The sequence below is a fragment of the Cynocephalus volans genome, chromosome 7 (genome assembly GCF_027409185.1).
Source record: "Cynocephalus volans isolate mCynVol1 chromosome 7, mCynVol1.pri, whole genome shotgun sequence".
Taxonomy (NCBI): domain Eukaryota; kingdom Metazoa; phylum Chordata; class Mammalia; order Dermoptera; family Cynocephalidae; genus Cynocephalus; species Cynocephalus volans.
In genome coordinates, this window is record NC_084466.1 from 156,373,373 (window position 1) to 156,391,143 (window position 17,771).

General features: G+C 44.4%; 1 protein-coding gene across 4 annotated transcripts in view; it reads left to right on the forward strand.

Moving 5' to 3' along the window:
* DOCK1 (dedicator of cytokinesis 1) overlaps window positions 1-17,771 on the forward strand; it is a 489,712-nt gene that overhangs the window by 408,216 nt on the left and 63,725 nt on the right. For all 4 annotated transcript variants that reach the window (XM_063103414.1, XM_063103416.1, XM_063103415.1 and 1 more), the window contains exons 33-35: window positions 4,893-5,041; window positions 15,385-15,470; window positions 15,657-15,813. In XM_063103414.1, the coding sequence (XP_062959484.1) occupies window positions 4,893-5,041; window positions 15,385-15,470; window positions 15,657-15,813 (392 nt within the window). The remainder of the gene's footprint in view (window positions 1-4,892; window positions 5,042-15,384; window positions 15,471-15,656; window positions 15,814-17,771) is intronic.

Genomic DNA, 17,771 nt, shown 5'->3' on the forward strand with positions numbered 1-17,771 from the left:
GTTCCTGCCCCCCTCTCCATTGTCTCTTCATCAGGGTCCCTGCCTGGCACAGAGGGAGCCTCCAAAGCTCGGCATGAGCCACAGCTGGCCAGGGGTCCCACCTGATGGGTGCTTCTGCCTTTCCAGTTTTTGGCTTTTGTTTTTTAAGTATTTTTAATGTCATCTCTGCAGTCCCTGAGATTGACCACCACTGAAACTGACTCCATTTCATTTTGTGCCATTTGCCACAACAGCAAGGAAGGAAGAGAAGACACAGGGAGGGCGAGTTGCTCTGGTGCCTCCTGCAGGCACTCGGGAAGGCCCAGCCTTTGAGGAGTCACCCTTTGGTCTGACTCAGAGTTTTAAAGCCGCTTCGGAGCAGTTGGCTCTCTTGACATTATCAGTGATTATGCTCCAAATAAGCTGAGTCAAGCAAGGCAGACTTTTGCTTTGCAGTGTAAAGGATGCAGTTAAGAGAGCACATTTCCCCATTCCCGTCCTGTCAGTTGCTGCTTTAAGTACGGTGATTAATGCATACAGTGTGTGTTTTGCAGCTTTTTAGCTGGGAACATCGACTCTGGCGTGAGAAGTGGCCAAAAGGTCAGAAGTAAATCATGACCTTGGCCAATTAAGGACAGGGACTTGGAAACAGCATGAAGTAACAACCACCAGGGTTGGGTTCCTTGCTAGTAAAATCATTAAGTTATTTTCAAAAATTAAAAAAAATAAAAACATCTACTGCCCACAGATCTTTACCAACAGCCCTCTGGATGGCTAAGAATAGCTGCTCTGCAGGCTTGTCTCAGGCACCTGGCTCCTTCCTACCGCAGGTCTCAGGTCTTTGAGCTGCTCTAGGAGTGTCATTGCCGAGGATGCCACCCTTGAAATTTATGACAGTGTATCTCAGTTTCTTGAGATGTACACAACCTACTTCTACACAGCTTTTTATTTATTTTTTAAATAGGCTCAGTTTTGAGAACCTATTGGCAGGTCAATCGATCCAGTTCTGCCAAGAAAATAAACAGAGACGTGAGATATATTTATCATCTTAGTATTGTCACCCATCACCCGATCAAGCCTTGAGCCAAATGCCACACAAAACTGTTCCTTCCCTGAGTCTTTCCAGTAACATCCATTGAGATGGCAGTCTCAGATCATGCCTCTGTGCCGAGCCTCAGAGCAAGGATCTGAGGTCTCTTTTGCTCTATTTAATGCACGTGCAAACACAGCGGGGCCCCATGGGACGGAGCAGCATGTTTGTTTGTTTGTTTTTCCCTCCCAGACAGACCTGTCTTATTTTGAGTCTGAAAGGGAAAATCAAAAGCAGATTCTCTCAAAAGAAAAAGGGGGAAAATGTACTTATTTACCCAGCTCTTGAGTTATTTATCAAAGTGTACTCGGTGAGGCAGCCTGCCGGGGCACCTGATCTCCCTCTCACCCTCGCACGTCCATTTACATTTTGTTTATTACACTCAGCACCCTGGGGCCACAAGATCTTTATCAGCCAAGCTCAGCTTGTGGTCATTTTTGTACAGGGATTCCCTTCATGGGTATTTTTGAGGACCAGGAAAATTGTGTGCTTCACCTTAAAACCTGTGTACCACGTGGCCTCATCAGTTTGGATGGTGGAATTTTTTGGCTCTGTCTGCCCTTGTGAATGCAGAGATTTTCCTGGTATAAAACTAGGTTTAATGTCCTAGATTTCTGAACACTAATGATTGTCAAGAGATAATCCAGCACCCAAGGGATGCTACGGATTGGGGAGGGCAGGGCTTATTGAGAAACGGTCTCCTTCCCAGGGGACACAGCTCCACATTCTGTGACTACAATAAAGACTCCAGGTGGGTCTTAAAGGATTTGGGAGTGGTCACTTAGAGACTGGTAAGGTCACCTGATAATCAGCTTGCTCTTTCTTTGTCTCAAAAGGGAAAAAAAAATCATATCCTCTTTTTCTTGAAGTCTACACCGCAGGAGTCACCTTGATCCTCACTGATTCCAAACCTGAGTTCATCATTAAATTTGTGCAAGACATGCTCCAGGGCAAATCCATAATGCTGGCTCCAAAAGAAGAAAAGAGGATGAATACCGAAGAACTTCGCTCACCCCGGCTCACCCTGGGGAGCCTGGTTGGTGAAGGTTAAATCCCCAGGGACGGCACCAACTGTAGAACTCGGCAGGCTCCAGGCCAGTGTGCTTTCTGCACTGCTTGGCCGGGTAGTAAGCAAAGGTCAAGAAACTGCTGGGTTTTTGTAACTTATTTTCCAACAATCCCTTGCTTCCGCCTCGTAGGTTCCTCCCAGCTTGGAACCATAAAAACCACCGGTGACAGACAGAACTTTATGATACTGAAATTGCGGTTGATGAACGACTCGCTGTCACAGTCATCCGCTTTCTGAAACATTGGCTCTGATGTGTTTTAGACATAATGCAAAGAAAGCATCGCCTGAGAGGCTGCATGGAACAGCGTTTTCAAGAGAATGCTTCTCGGCACTCACACGCCTTCAGAAACATTCAGCATTCGGAGAAGTGATGAGACACGCTATTATGGCCCCAGTCAAATATCAATTACTTAGTAAAGTGAGATTTTAATTATACTCAGATTTCTGATTGCAGGTTACATTTTGTGCATGTGTCCACCCAGTAAAAATTCATTTAGGCTAATTATGAGGATTATATATTTTCTTAAGTATAGTTATTTATAATAGCCAAATTTGTTTAATGATTCTCTTGACAGAAATCGGTATTAGCTGGGTTGTAAAGAAAATGAAATTCTTTAAAGTGTCCATTCCATTTCCTGATTGTGTAAAGATATTAGTAAGATCGATTAACTCTGGAGAAATTGCTGGTGTTAATATTAACAACAAATATTGCAAATCGTTCAAGCATTTAATTTCTTTAATTCCATAATGTGTCCACATTTATTTTTATGTAAGAATATGTTTTCTAGTAAATAATCTTTTATTCAAAATTTAGCATAAAATGAAATCATATTTTGACTTTGTTATTTAAAAAAATCTGGTAAGAAACTAACATGTCAAGCGTTTAATTTCTTGTGCATTCTTCTGTTATGTGTTGGAAGTGAAACGATGTTCATTACAGTGGGGTGACATGAAAATAAATCAAAGATTTCTGAAATTAAAGGCAAGAGGGTAGGATTTTACAGGACCACTTTCTTCGTAGGACCTGCCTCTAAATCTAATCAGGTCACCTAAAATAAGGCTAACTCCCCCTATTTCAGAAATGAGTTTTCCAGCAGCTTTGTTCTGGAGACACAGCATTTAGGCAGCGAAGTACACAGCAGCCGCTGTGGTGTCCTTCCTCTGCCACCACTCAGACCTTGCTTGGTTTGTTTGAAGCTCTTTATAGGCTCACCTGTGTCACCCTGGTCCTTGAGAATTTAGAAGCAGCGTGTCCGAAGGGTATAGGGTGGCCACTGGTGGGAGGTGCCCACTGGCAGCAAGACCCACAACTAGCACAGGAGGGAGGTCAGGCCCAACTGCTGGTGTCTCTGCTCAGGCGCTGGATTTTCAGATGTGATTCTGTGTATCTAAGTCAAGGACATAAGCCCAGGAAGACACGATACCAAGGCTTCCAACAAAAGCAGTTGAAATAGTAAAGGCAGCGGGGGAGAGTTTTGGTGCTTACAAGAAGCCAGTCTCTGCTTTCTGGGGGATTTGTTATAATATCCCAGCAATGCGGGCTAAAATGACAGGTCTGCAGCCTTGCGTCTGGTTCACAGCTGCAGCAGACTAGTAGGGGGTGTGGACAGCTCATGCTGTTTCTATTGTAGAGAGGTGGGTGGGTGAGACCCTGTGACAGGCACTCAGGGAAGGAAGCAGTGACATGAGGGTCACCGTGGAGGCAACAGAATCTCAGACTTGAGTTCAAATCCATTTTCACTGAACAGCCTTGGAAATGGCCCATTCTCATCTGTGAAATGGAGTTAGGAAGATAACCGTCTCACAAGGTTATTGGAAATTCAGTGAGATGAAGGTTTCTCCTAGGCTTGCCATGTAGTAAGTGCTCAGTGAATGTTAGCTAATATTATAATATTCATCATTATTCACGATGCCAATATTGTTTACTTAGAGAAGAACCTGTGAGAAACATTTTCTGAAATTTAAAAAAATTGTATCTGGGAGCTGGCCAGTTAGCTCAGTTGCTTAGAGGGTGGTGCTGATAACACCAAAGTCCAGGGTTCAATCCCTGTACTGGCCAGCTACCAGAAAACAAAATTTATATTTGGACAAAATCGGTGAGATAAGATTAATGATGTGATCCTTTAAATAAGCATTTTCCTATCAAACAATAGCCAAAGAAGGTAGCATTGTTCCCATTTTTATAATTTTACACTCCATGCCTGTTCTCTGATTGGCTTTGAGTGTCAGCATTTGGAATTTTACAGAAATCACTCTTGGGTTGTTTACAGAGCTGCCAAATGGTAAACTCTTCATAGGATGCAGGAGATATAAAGGACCCGAGAGGCCATCTGCTGTATCTCCCATTATCGACTCCTGTTCTCTGGTTGTCCACAAAGTTACATGTTGGGACTCCCAACTCCCAGCCCCTGCTCTATCCAAAACTGGGTGCCAGTGAGCTGCTCGTATCTGTCATCCATGTGATACGACTGTTTGTGAAACAGCATTTATCTTCTGTAACAGACAAGTCATGCTGCAGGCTTTATACTGGGTGGATTTTTGAATAGCTTCGCTTATAACATTTGGAATACAGTTCACTTCTTATACTAAAAGCTGGAAACATTCAAAATCATTGCCTGCAGATGTGAAATAAACGAACACTCCCAAGATCTTCCTGCTCAAAGTTGCAGTGATCTGTGTTGTTTTGTTTTATCCACTTAAGCCCATTTTAGAATCCTATTTTTATTTCTGAAGGATGCATTTCTTTTTTCTTAGGTCAACACAAGATAAAGTTCATTCCAGAAATGGTCGGCCCGATATTAGAGATGACATTAATTCCAGAGACAGAACTGCGCAAAGCCACCATCCCTATCTTCTTTGATATGATGCAGTGTGAGTTCCACTCGACCCGCAGCTTCCAAATGGTAAGGACATGGCGTGTGTGGAGCGAGTGGCCTGGGGAGATGTGGGCATAGGCTGAAAACCTTGAAAGACAGAGCTAAAGGTATTAAACACAGAAAACGTAATTCCCTACAGCTTAAGAGAGAAAAAGTCTGTGATTTTCTTTATTGAAAAAGCTTATTGTCCTTTGGGCTCATCGTTAGGGAAAATTGTTCTCAATTTTTAGCTTTTACTTATTTTTACCTGGATTTACTTACACATTAAACCCTGGATAAAAGTCTCTTTCTCCTTGCCCATGGTATGTGCATTTGTAGAGTGTTTAATCAAATGTTTTGTATTGTATTCTCTCAGACTTGCTGCTTATTGCAGAGTTGTGTTATTCTGAAATCTAAAGCCCTTGCTTTTATTCTTTTAAATGTGTGTCTCAGTCTTTTACCTGTGCAATGGAACTGGTGAAAACTCAGAGAAAGTGTCTGTAAAGGGCTCAAAACACACGGTAAAAATGAGAAGGACAAACCCTGGATAACTTATGCTTGAGAAGGAACAAATTTTCCTTCCCTGGATCTCCTGAAAATAAGTAGGGGTGGTACACATACTAACACATACATATGCATGTGCAGAGACACACATGCCTATACATGTGTATGCACACACGCGCATGTACGGTGACTTTCTCCTTCGTGCACTGGCCACGATGTTTTGCAGGAGTCATAAGAAGATCCTAACAGCAAGGAGTCCTCTAAATAGGAAGCTGCCTTTTAAAAATATTATACTAATTCAAGTAAGTAAATACACTAAGCATTTTACATAGATTTTTGAGGAATTTTGAGAAAAGTTCCTATACCAAGAGGAAATCAAAACTGCATCCATCAAAGTACTGTGATTTTAGTGGAATCTAATATTCCCACCTTTGTACTTTATTGTTTAAGGGAGTTAGAATAGTTTATAGATTTTCATTGGTCAGTCTTCATCATTATTGCACAAAAGCCGTATCCATGAAGAATAGTTTTGCTCTTTTCTGGAACAAAATGCAAAGAAAACCCAAAACTCCACCCCGAGAGTAGGAGTTTAGTTTAAACGCTGAGTCAGATAGACCGTGACTCCCAGGCTTAGCCAGGTACTGCCTTGAGCAAATCACTCAACATCTTTAAGCCTCTAATTCAGGGTTGTATAACACTGGTATAAAATAGAATCTACTAGAAAGTGGTTTTGAGAGAATGACACAAAATCAGACCTATGAAGCCCTTAGCATAGCGCCTGGCACCATGAAAGATGTATGTTGTCACTGCTGTATTGCAAGGCTGGAACCTCAGCATCATCTGGTCTTAGCGGAGCACAAAGGCAGCCTGCAAGATGCGTCCCCAGCTTCTGCAGGACCGCCAGGGCCAATGCTTGTGTACAGTCCTGAGCATGGCCATGTTTTAGGGTTGGCCCCTGAAGCCTGGGGAGAGAGCACGAGAAATGAGCAGTGTCTGACTGTTGGAGGAGTCAGTACTTCTTAACCCCCACACAGCCACCACTGTGCTCCAGAACCCATTGCAGAGGGTAGGATATCCACCTGGCTAGGATGTCGTTGTTTTTGCACCTTGATCCACTAGGCAGTTGTGGTAAAGTGACTGGTGGTTGTTTACCCTGGGGTTTTTTTGTTTTTGTTTTTGTTTTGGCGGCTGGCTGGTAAGGGGATCCGAACCCTTGACCTTGGTGTTATCAGCACTGCGCTCTAAACAAGTGAGCCAACCGGCCAGCCCTGTGTTATTTTTATATTGTTCCAACAGTGGACAGTAAAGAGGACTTTATTTGATTTTCTCCAATGTAATGTCAGTTGGGCAGGAATGAGGGTATCAGAGCCTCCTCCTGTCCCCTGTCCCTCCTTCCTTCCTCCTTCACTACTTTTTTTTTTTTTTTTTTTCCTTTTTTCCCACGGAGGCAGAAGCTCTCCTTACATTTATTTTCTGCAAAATTAAAGAGAATATATTTTTAAAAGAACAGCTGCTGTGTTTGGTTCACTATCTGTCTTTGCGTGTATGTAATATCATGTTGTAAACATTATGTGTAGATTTTTTTTTTTTTTTAAAGATGACCTGTAAAGGGATCTTAACCCTTGGCTTGGTGTTGTCAGCACCACGCTCAACCAGTGAGCCAACCGGCCATCCCTATATAGGATCCGAACCCGTGGCCTTGGTGTTATCAGCACCACACTTGCCCGAGTGAGCCACGGGCCAGCCCCAATGTGTAGATTTTTTTATGTTCTTTCTGTTTGACAATGTATCAGAGAATTTCCCTTGTTGACAACGTAGTAACTGTGATTTTAACAATGGCATAACATTTCATGAGATGAGTTGACTCTTTTACCTCCCCATCTCCTGTAGCTGGGCGTTTAGCTTGTTTGCAGATTTTCACTACTAGGAAGAGCTAGCTGTACAGTGAACACATTCATGCCTATAGCTTGAATTTATTTTGAAAGTGTTCCTGGTATACATTCTCAAAAATGCAATTAATGATTCAAAATATTTTTGTAACTTTTGACATTATTGCCAAATTGTTGGATATGATGGCCTTAAGACCCATCTCCATTGCCGCTGGCACTAAATCATGGTCCCAATTTCACTGCCAACTCACCGGAACTACAAACTATCATTTAAAATGCTTTTTCCTAGGCAGAAAATTCATCTACTGTTTAAATTTTATATGAATCATGCCCAAAGACAGACTTTGTGAAAAACTGCTATTAAATTAAAGAATCAGGCAAACGGGGAACATGTATTTATATAGATAAATGTCACTAGCACAGACAACTAAGATCCAAAGCCTTTAAAACATACCATTTGTCATTTTTTTAAGCCATCTTTGGTCCAAAATAAGGTCAAGGGCAGTTGGAATAAAGATGAATGAGAGTTTGTTTCTGAAGTTTTTCTGTCTTCCTTACATTCTTTTGTCTCATTGCTGGCTTATTGTAGCTTTAAAACGGTTGACAACAATTTTCTGAGGAAGTGCCCCAGTTTCTCCAATTTACAGGGGCCCCAGGTTTGCTGGTCAATGGTAGGAAGTTAATGAGAGCCATGGAGACTTTTGTCTGCATCCAAAACAGTCACCACCCCCCAGGACTTCAAAATCTGCCCAGTATCTGCTGTCATCTTTCCAGAAACCAAACTGTTTTGAGTGATACCATGGAGTAGTTATGCACATTTAATTCCATCTCATAAACTACAAACAGTGTCACTAGCATGAAACATGCCTTGCTTGGATGTGTGCAAATGAAAGCACAAGCAGGAAGACCCAAGTCCACACAAGAACCCACTCTCAGGCTGAGCATGGTCAGTGGCTCGAAGTTTCTGTTAATAGTCACTGGCTCTTCATTCATTTGTGTGGGGCCTCTGCAGACAAGCGACAGCATACACCAAAGGTTTTAAAAATGAAGGCAGAAAAACTAAAACCCGTTGGGAAAAATGAAAAGCACCTCTCTCTGTATTAATCATTTCCTGTGAATTGGGAAAACATCAATTTTCTTTCTTGTGGTAATATCTAAAAACTTTTGTTTTTATTGGCCTACCTCAGCCCCCGGGTGAAATGCCAAGATTATTGCCTTTCCCAAACCTGCAGCTGCCCCATCGGCCCCTTTCTGCCAGTCTGCTTGTCATTTGACTTTCTGAGTGCAGGTTACACTGGCCTGGCCTTTGCCCACTCTGCGGGCCTCTGCAGCATTCGGTGGAGAAGCTCAGCCCTTCCTCTGTCTCATCCCCAGTGTCCGCCCTTCTCTCTGTCACTCTGCTCTAGGCCAGAGCTCTCTGGGTCCGCAGCATGGGTCTCGTGACTTGCTCTATCCTTCTGAGCTCCTTTCGGCTCTTGGTTCAATGCGTCCTCTGTCGTCTGGACTTCTGCAGCCCAAGGCGTGGCCCCTGTTCCTTGCAGTGGATGTTGGTGAATATAGACCGGGTGGGCACGTGTACTGCAGCCCACCCTGCCCGCCTTTTCAGCGAGATCCTCTGGGATGGGGATGGTTGGCTGCTGCTTAATCCACCGCAATCCAATTATCTAACTTATTAGTCACATCTACAAGGGCTTAAATTGCCTCCACTCTTACAGCAGATGTGCACGCCTAATGGAGTGAGGGGAAGACATCAGGGTTTTCTGTTTTTATATAACTTTAGTGTTTTGAACGTATGATGTAGATTGCTATGTCTTTCGGAGTGGAGCTGTTAATATGCTGCTGTTCATGAAATGTGTATTTGTCTGGCGGTACGGCACCGTTGCAACTGCGGTGGAGAGGGGACCTGCAGGATTCAGAAGAAACGCCTGCCGTGAGACTCAAGATTAGATGGCATCGAGCCATTGTGGGAATTCCAAAAGCAAGTGTTACCGATTGGCTTTTCTAGACTTGCCCCGAGTCACTGGTCCTGTGCCCTTGCCGAAATGGAGGGCATTTCATCAGAATGTTCTTTCACGTACATTTCCCCAGAAGTCTATTTCTTTCTTGTCTTTGCAAGAAAGAGCAGAATAGGCGAGCTCTTGCCCTCATCCTGTCTCTCCAGGGTCATGATTGAACGTCCTTCTTGGTGATGAGATGGGATGGCCTGAGGTTGTCCATTCACATGCCGTGCCCTCCCCGTGGCCTGGGACACTGTTTCCAGGGCTGCAGTCAGTGCCTTATGGTACTCACAGGTGGCAAATACCTGTGGACTAAGGGTCTCTAATGCCAGTGTAAGTCATCTGTGAGGGGCCATGTTGTGCAGGGACCTGACGTAAGGGATGGAGTTGATCTGATCCAATGTGGAGGAGCTTGGACCCGACAGAAGCACATGAAATAGGAGGCCCCTTGCAAAGCTACACAACTATGCCAGCTGTCAAATCATAACTAAAGCCAAAATGTTAGTTATACTAAGTTTCCGTTTGTATTAGCAGGGCTAGGGCTCAGACCCTTCAAACCCATTGTACGGACTGGGTCACCAGACCCCTCACACGCAGGTCCACGCTAGGTAATTGGGAAAGATCCCAGGAGCCATTGGCAGATGACACAAGGTCAGTCCTCAGCAATGGCAGCAGCAGCTTACAGGTCCGGCGGTGGCCTCGCAGAGGGTCCCAGGGACCCCAGCAGCAACAGCCTCCAGCAGCAGTAATGGCCTCCCCATGCCCCCCCACCCCGGGGGCATCCAGGGGTGGGGGGCCCTATGGATCACAGCCACTCATCCTTTATACTTATGTTCATAACCCAGGACACCTGGGTGCACATGTGCAATTACATTAGACAACAACCAAGGAACACCTGGGCGCACATGCATATTTACAGCAAATGCTTGGCAAGATTCTGAACATCTGAGGGGCCCTGACCATTTTCCTATATTTTCCCTAACACCCCTTATGTACAAAGTGCCTTGGTTCTTTTAGAAATTCTTCTCACCTGCAACATAACATGCTTCCTTGTGGGCTGGTGTTCACAGCCACAGCAGATCTGTGGCTCACAGGAAGACATTACGAGCGGTTGGATGCTGTGTAACTGGTTTGTGGTCTGAACGGCTCCCACCCATCCCCAGATCCCCGCTGTACTAATTCATCTCCATCTCGGTTTGTGTAATGATGTGGATGGGTCCGCCTGTGAGGGGTTTCCTTTTCCTCCTTAGTGCTTGGGTTGTGGATGCTCCAGGCAGCAAGGAGGCAGGAAGACATTCGAGAGCCTTAGCTGGACGGTCCTGGAGCTGTGGCCCTCAGTTGGGCCCTCCCCTGCCCCCGGGCAGCTGTCTTTGACCCGAAGGGACTCTGGCCGCCCTCCCGTATCACTTGATGCTGCCCTGTCCAAGTACGTTTCTGCTCAACAAAAGCCTGTTTCTCATCTCTTTTTCCTCTTTCATTTTCTCCTGGTGCTTCTCATGCTCCAGCTGCCCTTGGCCATCCCGGTTCTTCCAGCCCTTTCCCAGACCCCTTTATGAACTGGATGACCCCATGCATGCTCCTAAATTGTTTCCACCCACTGCTTCTACTGTTCATTAACCCCTGAGGACACACTCTGTGCCCTCTTACAGCTTGTCAGCTCCTTGAGCCCTCCCTGCAGCTGTGTTTACTGTCCCCTGTCCCCACCCCACCCCCGTCCTAATCCCAAAGTAGGAAGTTTATGCTTAATCTGAGGACTTTAGGAAATCTTCCTCTTTTTCTTTCAAAGGAGAGATCTTATTGTGAGGATTTCAGGATCTGCTAAACTAGGATGGGGGAAGCTGGAAGCCATCAGCATCTTCATGCTCCTTGTACGGTTCACCTGCCTGGCTTTGGTAGCACAAGGCCAGCCCCTCACCTGGCCTAAACTGACCACCCCCCCAGCTCACGGACGACCTGTCCTCCAGTGGACAACACTCTGGTCTCAGCCTCACAGTGGATTTTGCTCCATAAAAAAAGCATACGTTTAAGTTCTCTCCTGGCATCTTTTTAAAGATTTCCATTTGTTATGCCTCTGGAAAATACAGAACTAACAGCTGAGAATTGCAGCAAATGACCATATGGGCCATATACCATTAATAAAAATGGAATGGAAAAGGCTACACAGGAAAGTAATATTTTCAATCATGGAGCTTTTTTCTGTCATCTTTGTGAGGCTCAGTAAAATGCTCCACAACTTCCAGAAATTCCCATTTAGTTGTAACAGTATTAGAACACGAGTAATCTTTGTGTTGCCAGTGTTTCTGAGTTCCTGTTTGAATGACCTCTCCCCACTGCCCATGCCGGCAACCTTAAGCAAATAATTGAGTAACCCACATGGATGTTGGCAGCTTCTGCCACTTGGTGGAAAAGCCAATATATTTTGCACTGTAATATGAGTGTGAATAAGTTTGGTGGCAATTTTATTTTGTTTATTCTTTAATTCATTGGGATTTTATTTGTTGGCCTATTTTTGCTTTAAATTTCAAAATAATACTTGATGTTACTGCTTTGGATGCTTTCATAGGAACTATGGCCCGAGAAGTAGGCTTTTATTTCATGGAATCCAGACCCAAGCCTGACAGGTCATGGACACCAATACCCTGGACTCCAGGAGTTGTGATTATGTTGAATTTTGGTCTTAAAAGCCTCCGGCAAAGAAATACCCAAACTCCCATAATCTCCTCTAACCAAATTAAACAGGACTCGCAATGAGACCATGTTCCAAGAGTTCACTGTGACTGCATGCAGCCCAAGAGTCACGCCTCAATCTGTGTCAGGTGGAAGTGGGAGCAGCTGTGCCTGTCTCAGGGGTCGGCCGTGCGGAGCAGCCAGGCAGCAGACAGGTCCCCGGCCAGGCTGCCCCCCGTGTGCGGCGGTGGGTCCTCCAGGCTCCTGAGTGTTTCACAGAAGCTTCAAGGTCAGCGAGCCGCCTGCTTGATGGACATAGGAGGAGGTGGAGGTTTTAGAATGTGGGATGAAGTGCCAGAGATTAATTAAGTGTGTAATTAAGTTTACAGAGCAGTTGGGCAAGAGGAATGTGATATACATAAAAATATTAGTGTGTCTGAGCACAGGGATTAAAGGCTGAGTGACAGATTGGGAAGGATCAGAAACTTTGGGGATGTCAACATGTGCAGCCCCAAGGGTTTTGAAGTGCCAAGCTTCTCTCTGCCCCTCCTTGCCAGTTCCTTCTTGGCCGTGTTTTCTCCCCCATACATCTGGGTGACTTTCTCTCGCCCACTTCCTCCCGTAAATGCTAACAAGAAAGGGGCTGGCTGGGCGCTTCCATCAGATTAGCCCAGTTCCATCTACAGGAGGAGACAGCAGAGAGAATCTGATTCCTAGGTGCTTTCTGAGGTGGTCAAACACCATGCTCCTACCTGCAGTATCTTCTGAGCATTTTTTTTCTTGAAAAACAGGAGGAAATAGAGCATTTTGGGCAAAGAGCAACCCTTTACTAAGGTTTATTTGTAAAGGGTCAAAGAAACTCTTTTGCTAACATTCTTAGCAGACCGGATCCATAGATTTCAGATTTCTCCCAGCTTTTGATAACCTCTAAGCCTTCTGCCGATGTGGTGAATTATTTGGGCAAACCTTCCACCCTGGCCCAGCCTCCTACCGTGCTCCCACATAACCCCAGATCTCTTCTGTGTTCCTGGATGCCTGGAAAATGCAGGCCTGATTTTATACATTCATAAATGCATTATAGTGAGGATGGGAATTCTCACCCAAAACAAAAATTATGCATTTCAAATCAAATGTAATTGGCTCTTGGATTATCCACTAGTGGGATCCTTCTCTCCATGATCTCTCGAATAGGAGCCAGTACCTACAGTTAACTGGGGCAGTGAGCAGCAACAGCAATGGTTCCTTTTTAAGTTAATTGAATTAACAGTGATGTCAACACCACTATGAGCAGAGCCCCCCTGCTCCATTACATCCAATTTAACAGCATCTTTCCAAAAAGCCTTATATTCATGTGTTGTCTTATGTTTCGTGCTCTCTGAGGGCCGCTGGCATCAGATGCTTAGAGACTCTCTGTTCGATATTTTAAGTTGGACACCCCGCGGTTATTTTTGTAGCAATATTGGTGATTGAGAAGAGAGGAAAATATAATGATTTTGGTTATCACACAAGTGAGTCTCTACCACCTTTTGAGCAACACAGTAAGCCCTCGCTAATTCTATCCTAACCACAGAGAACCCTGTTGCAAATCACCAGACAGCATGCATTTACAAGTAAGATAATCATGATTTTTACCAGCTCTGCTCTATCAGCACATGTACTATCTCCAATTTATTTGGATAGGGTCATTTAATTCTGATTATGCCAACAGTTCATAGTGCACTAGCAAACTGACTGTAGTATATTCTGTAAAAATTAATGAAGACCCTGGAATTAGAGGCTAGCCGCAGATCTCTAGTATTGAATCCTTACTGATAAACAGAATAGGGTTGCCAGGTGTGTGCGCAAATTGCTCCGTTTAGACGAGAGGTTAGTAAAATTAGAATCAGCTGTGTTCTGATTTATCATTCATCCACTCTTTTTAGAAAACATTAAGTTCATCAGTCAAAATTTGATAAGCGGCATACTTAAGGAGTGGAGCTTCCTCGTTGCCCGTTTGTGACAGCTAGGTTTACATGGAAGCAGAGAAAACATGCAATTTTCATAAAGTAGACTCCAAGTTCGAATACCTTCTGATTGACAAGTGGTCACTATTTTAAATAGCCTGTGTGTATTTGCCCATGTTAGGATAAGGCATGTTTCTTGGAATTCTCTTCACCTTCATTGTAGATATTCATTAAACAGGTTTGGAATTGAATTGTATGTTTTAATTAAATTTAGTCTTATTTTGTATCTTGATTACACTCATCAAACATTTAGTCTGTGGAGTCCCAATCATGACACCGTCTGTGAGATGGAACTGCCTTGAAATCCAACTTTTGGGCTAGTAGCAAGTGATCTCCCTTGTACTAGGTTCCAAAAAGAACCACCTTTTGCAGATTCTTTTCTGTAAAGAGCAGAGTAATAGTGGGTTAGTTATTTTACTGTAAAACGTTGTTATTTCACTGTAAAGGTCATTATCACGAAACTTCAGATGAAAAAAAGGCAAGTTAGTCGTCTTCAGTAGAGCCATCTCTTTCTGTGTTCCTAAAATATCTACACTTCTTAGGCCAAACAGACTCAAAAAGAGGTGTTTATTTGGGGGAGGAGACCTTGGAAAAGATCAAGAAGAGAACTGAAGAGACTCACTGAGGTCTGGGTTGTGACCTTGCTGAGTCCTTGGTGTTAAGGAAGCATCATATTCTGTCTAGCCCTGTTTCGAACCTTCGTTTCATCGCAGCCTGGATTCCATCTGCAGTGGATTCAGGCAGGTGTCTGGATCGGGGAGTGGAGGAGGGGCCGGCAGACACACCTTCTGGACGTACCTCTGGTCTGTCCTTAGGGACATTGCCCCTCTCACTTTTTATATTTTTGTAACCGGAGTGACATATTTCACTAGGATCCATCAAGGAATGGCAGTGAAGTGGTCTTTGGATGTTTTCAGATTGCCGAGGACTCTTCCCTAGCAAGTGAAACGCCATCTGTTCTGCTCCAGGAACCCATGAGCTATTTTAGATGTTACTTGTTCATAGAGATGAAGTTCAAGATGTTTTTTCATATTGCTTCTTAATTTTCCCCCCCCCTACGGTTTCCTTGTCTTTCTTTCCCTGGTTCTTGCTCCTGCTATCAGAATGTGCACGTTCAGGCTCCATTAAGCAGGAAGGAGTGAAAGATTCCCTGTGGCCGTGGGTGATCGGAAACCTCCAGGGGCCCAGGAATGGCAACTCTTAAATGAATTCAAGGCAGAGGGTAGCTGTCTGATGATGGTCTCTTGCCGATTTATGGACGATGGATGCTCGAGTCATAAAATGAAATATCCGCCATGGTGATTGTTTATGCTTCCTCTGTTTAATTATAGTTTGAAAATGAGATCATCACCAAACTGGATCATGAAGTGGAAGGCGGCCGAGGAGACGAACAGTACAAAGTGTTATTTGATAAAATGTAAGTGTTGATGCGCAGGGGGATTTATGTCAGAAGAGAGATGGAGAGACTGTAATTAGACTACAATGCACTTTGTAGCCCAGAAATAATTAAAATGTGTTAATAATGGAAAATATTTAAAATTGCACCTCCGTTGAGTTCCTTTTTCTGAGTGTGATTAACAAGGTGTGTGTAATTATTTTTCAGCCTCTTGGAGCACTGCAGGAAGCATAAATACCTCGCCAAAACAGGAGAAACTTTTGTAAAACTCGTTGTGCGCCTGATGGAGAGACTTCTGGATTACAGAACCATCATGCATGATGAGAACAAAGAAAATCGCATGAGCTGCACCGTCAACGTGCTGGTGAGTGAAAAGTCAATTAAAATGTCAGTCTTTACAGCATGCCAGAAACTGAACCAGCAAGTTCAAAAGCCCTTATGACAGCCGGCCACAGTTTTCTACAGCACAATGCAGCTTCCTTTTCTTGTTTCTTAATCTGTTTCAGGGAAGGAATAACAAAAAATTGTTTGCAGATCCAGTGTAAAGTAGGCTGTAAAATCGTCTCCCCTCTGGATGTTTTCACATACTTCTTTCTCTTGTTAAGAATAATGAGCCATCGTCTTTTGTGACCGGGTACCTGTCATTGATTCCAGGCCTTAAGGCTTCATTATTAGGAGACTGTAAACATATCCTATAGTGAGTGGTTTGAGTGATGGCCCCTTAAAGAATGTCTACATTTTCCTCCTCAGAACCGTGAATGTGATCTTACATAGAAAATTATTCCTACAGATCTAATTAAGCTAAGAATCTTGAGGTGAGATCCCCAGGGCTTACAGGGTGGTGGTGGGGCCTAAATCCAGTGACAAATGGCCTCTTAAGAGACAGAAGGCAGAAATAGGTGAAGGCCACGTGAAGACAGAGGCAGAGACTGGAGTGATGCTGCCACAAGCCAAGGAATGCTTGGACCCACCAGCGGCTGGAAGAGGCCAGGAAGACTCCTCCTCTAAAGCCACCAGATGGCACACAGCCCTGCTGACACCTTGGTTTTGGACTTCTGGCCTTCAGAACTGTGAGAGGATACATAGGTATTGTTTTAAGCTGCCAAGTTTGCGGTAATTTGTTCCAGCAGCCCCAGGAAACCAACACAAGGCAGTGTGGATTGCAGGTGGCTTGGGTGAATGTGGCTGCTGCCATCCAGTGGTCCTTTTGCATTCCTGCTGTTGTGGTGATGTGGCGGGTTCTGTGGACACCCCCTTCCTGTTGTAGTTGTGGCCTCAGTGAGGCACATCCAGGAATTGCATTAGGGCTGACGAGCCTTTAGGGAGCTTGTGACAAGCTCAACTCCAGGGAGTGCTTGGTAGACCACGAGGCTCTCGGCAGCCACGCAACTCTCCCATTCCTGGCTTCAGAGTGCTCTGCCCTCCTCTGCCCCTGCCACTCCTCCCATAGGAGCCGGAAAGGCTGACTCCTGGCTGTGGTGGGCTTCCCTCAACTCCCCTTGCCCATCCCAAGGCAGGATGTAGGAAAACACTACTCCCGCTTCACTCTGCTCGCTTTGCTTCTCTTCCCAGCACTGGCATCTGGATTTCAGTGTCACTGCCTGGTCCCTGGACAGCATGTGGGTGCTTAGCCCTCACTTCCATACCTGTAATTCAGACTTGCCAGCCCTTTGAACTCAGGGAAATGGACTTTTGTGCCAGGGAGAAAATGACATATCATTCATTCTTCAGAAATACTTGGATTCAAAAGATAAACAATAGGAATATTTTCACTTTCCATTCACTGTAGTATCTACACTGCATCTGTGCTTTGCCATGAGGATCTTCACAGCTAAAAGCTCATGAGCAGTCTTAGCCCCTTCATTCTGTGGCTGAGCAACCTGTTTAGGCTAATGATAAGCATTTTCTATAGCAAGTTTTCTTTTCTGTAAAAATCTAAATATGGGGGACTTCTGGTTTCTGCTTCAGCGTGTGAAGAGCTTGGAAATTGTCACTCCCATTCTCATGACGAGAAAAAAGCTGAACAAATTGAAAAATCAGCAAGTCTTCTGAGATCCATTTTTGTAGAGCCACAGAGCAGACTATTGCCTTCAAAACTGGACAGACAGGAGGATGGGTACAGAGAATCACAGCTTACGAGAGCAGAAGCCCAGGAGCAGAAACCACTGCTGGAGCCAGTACTAGACTTTTCTCACCCAGCCTACCATGTTCACTTTCAGCATGTAACTACAAAGCATACTAATGACAGAAAGCACCGTTTGAAGAGAAAGAGCAGACACCAGAACCAGACTCAGATATGGAAGAGGTTTTGTAATTATCAGA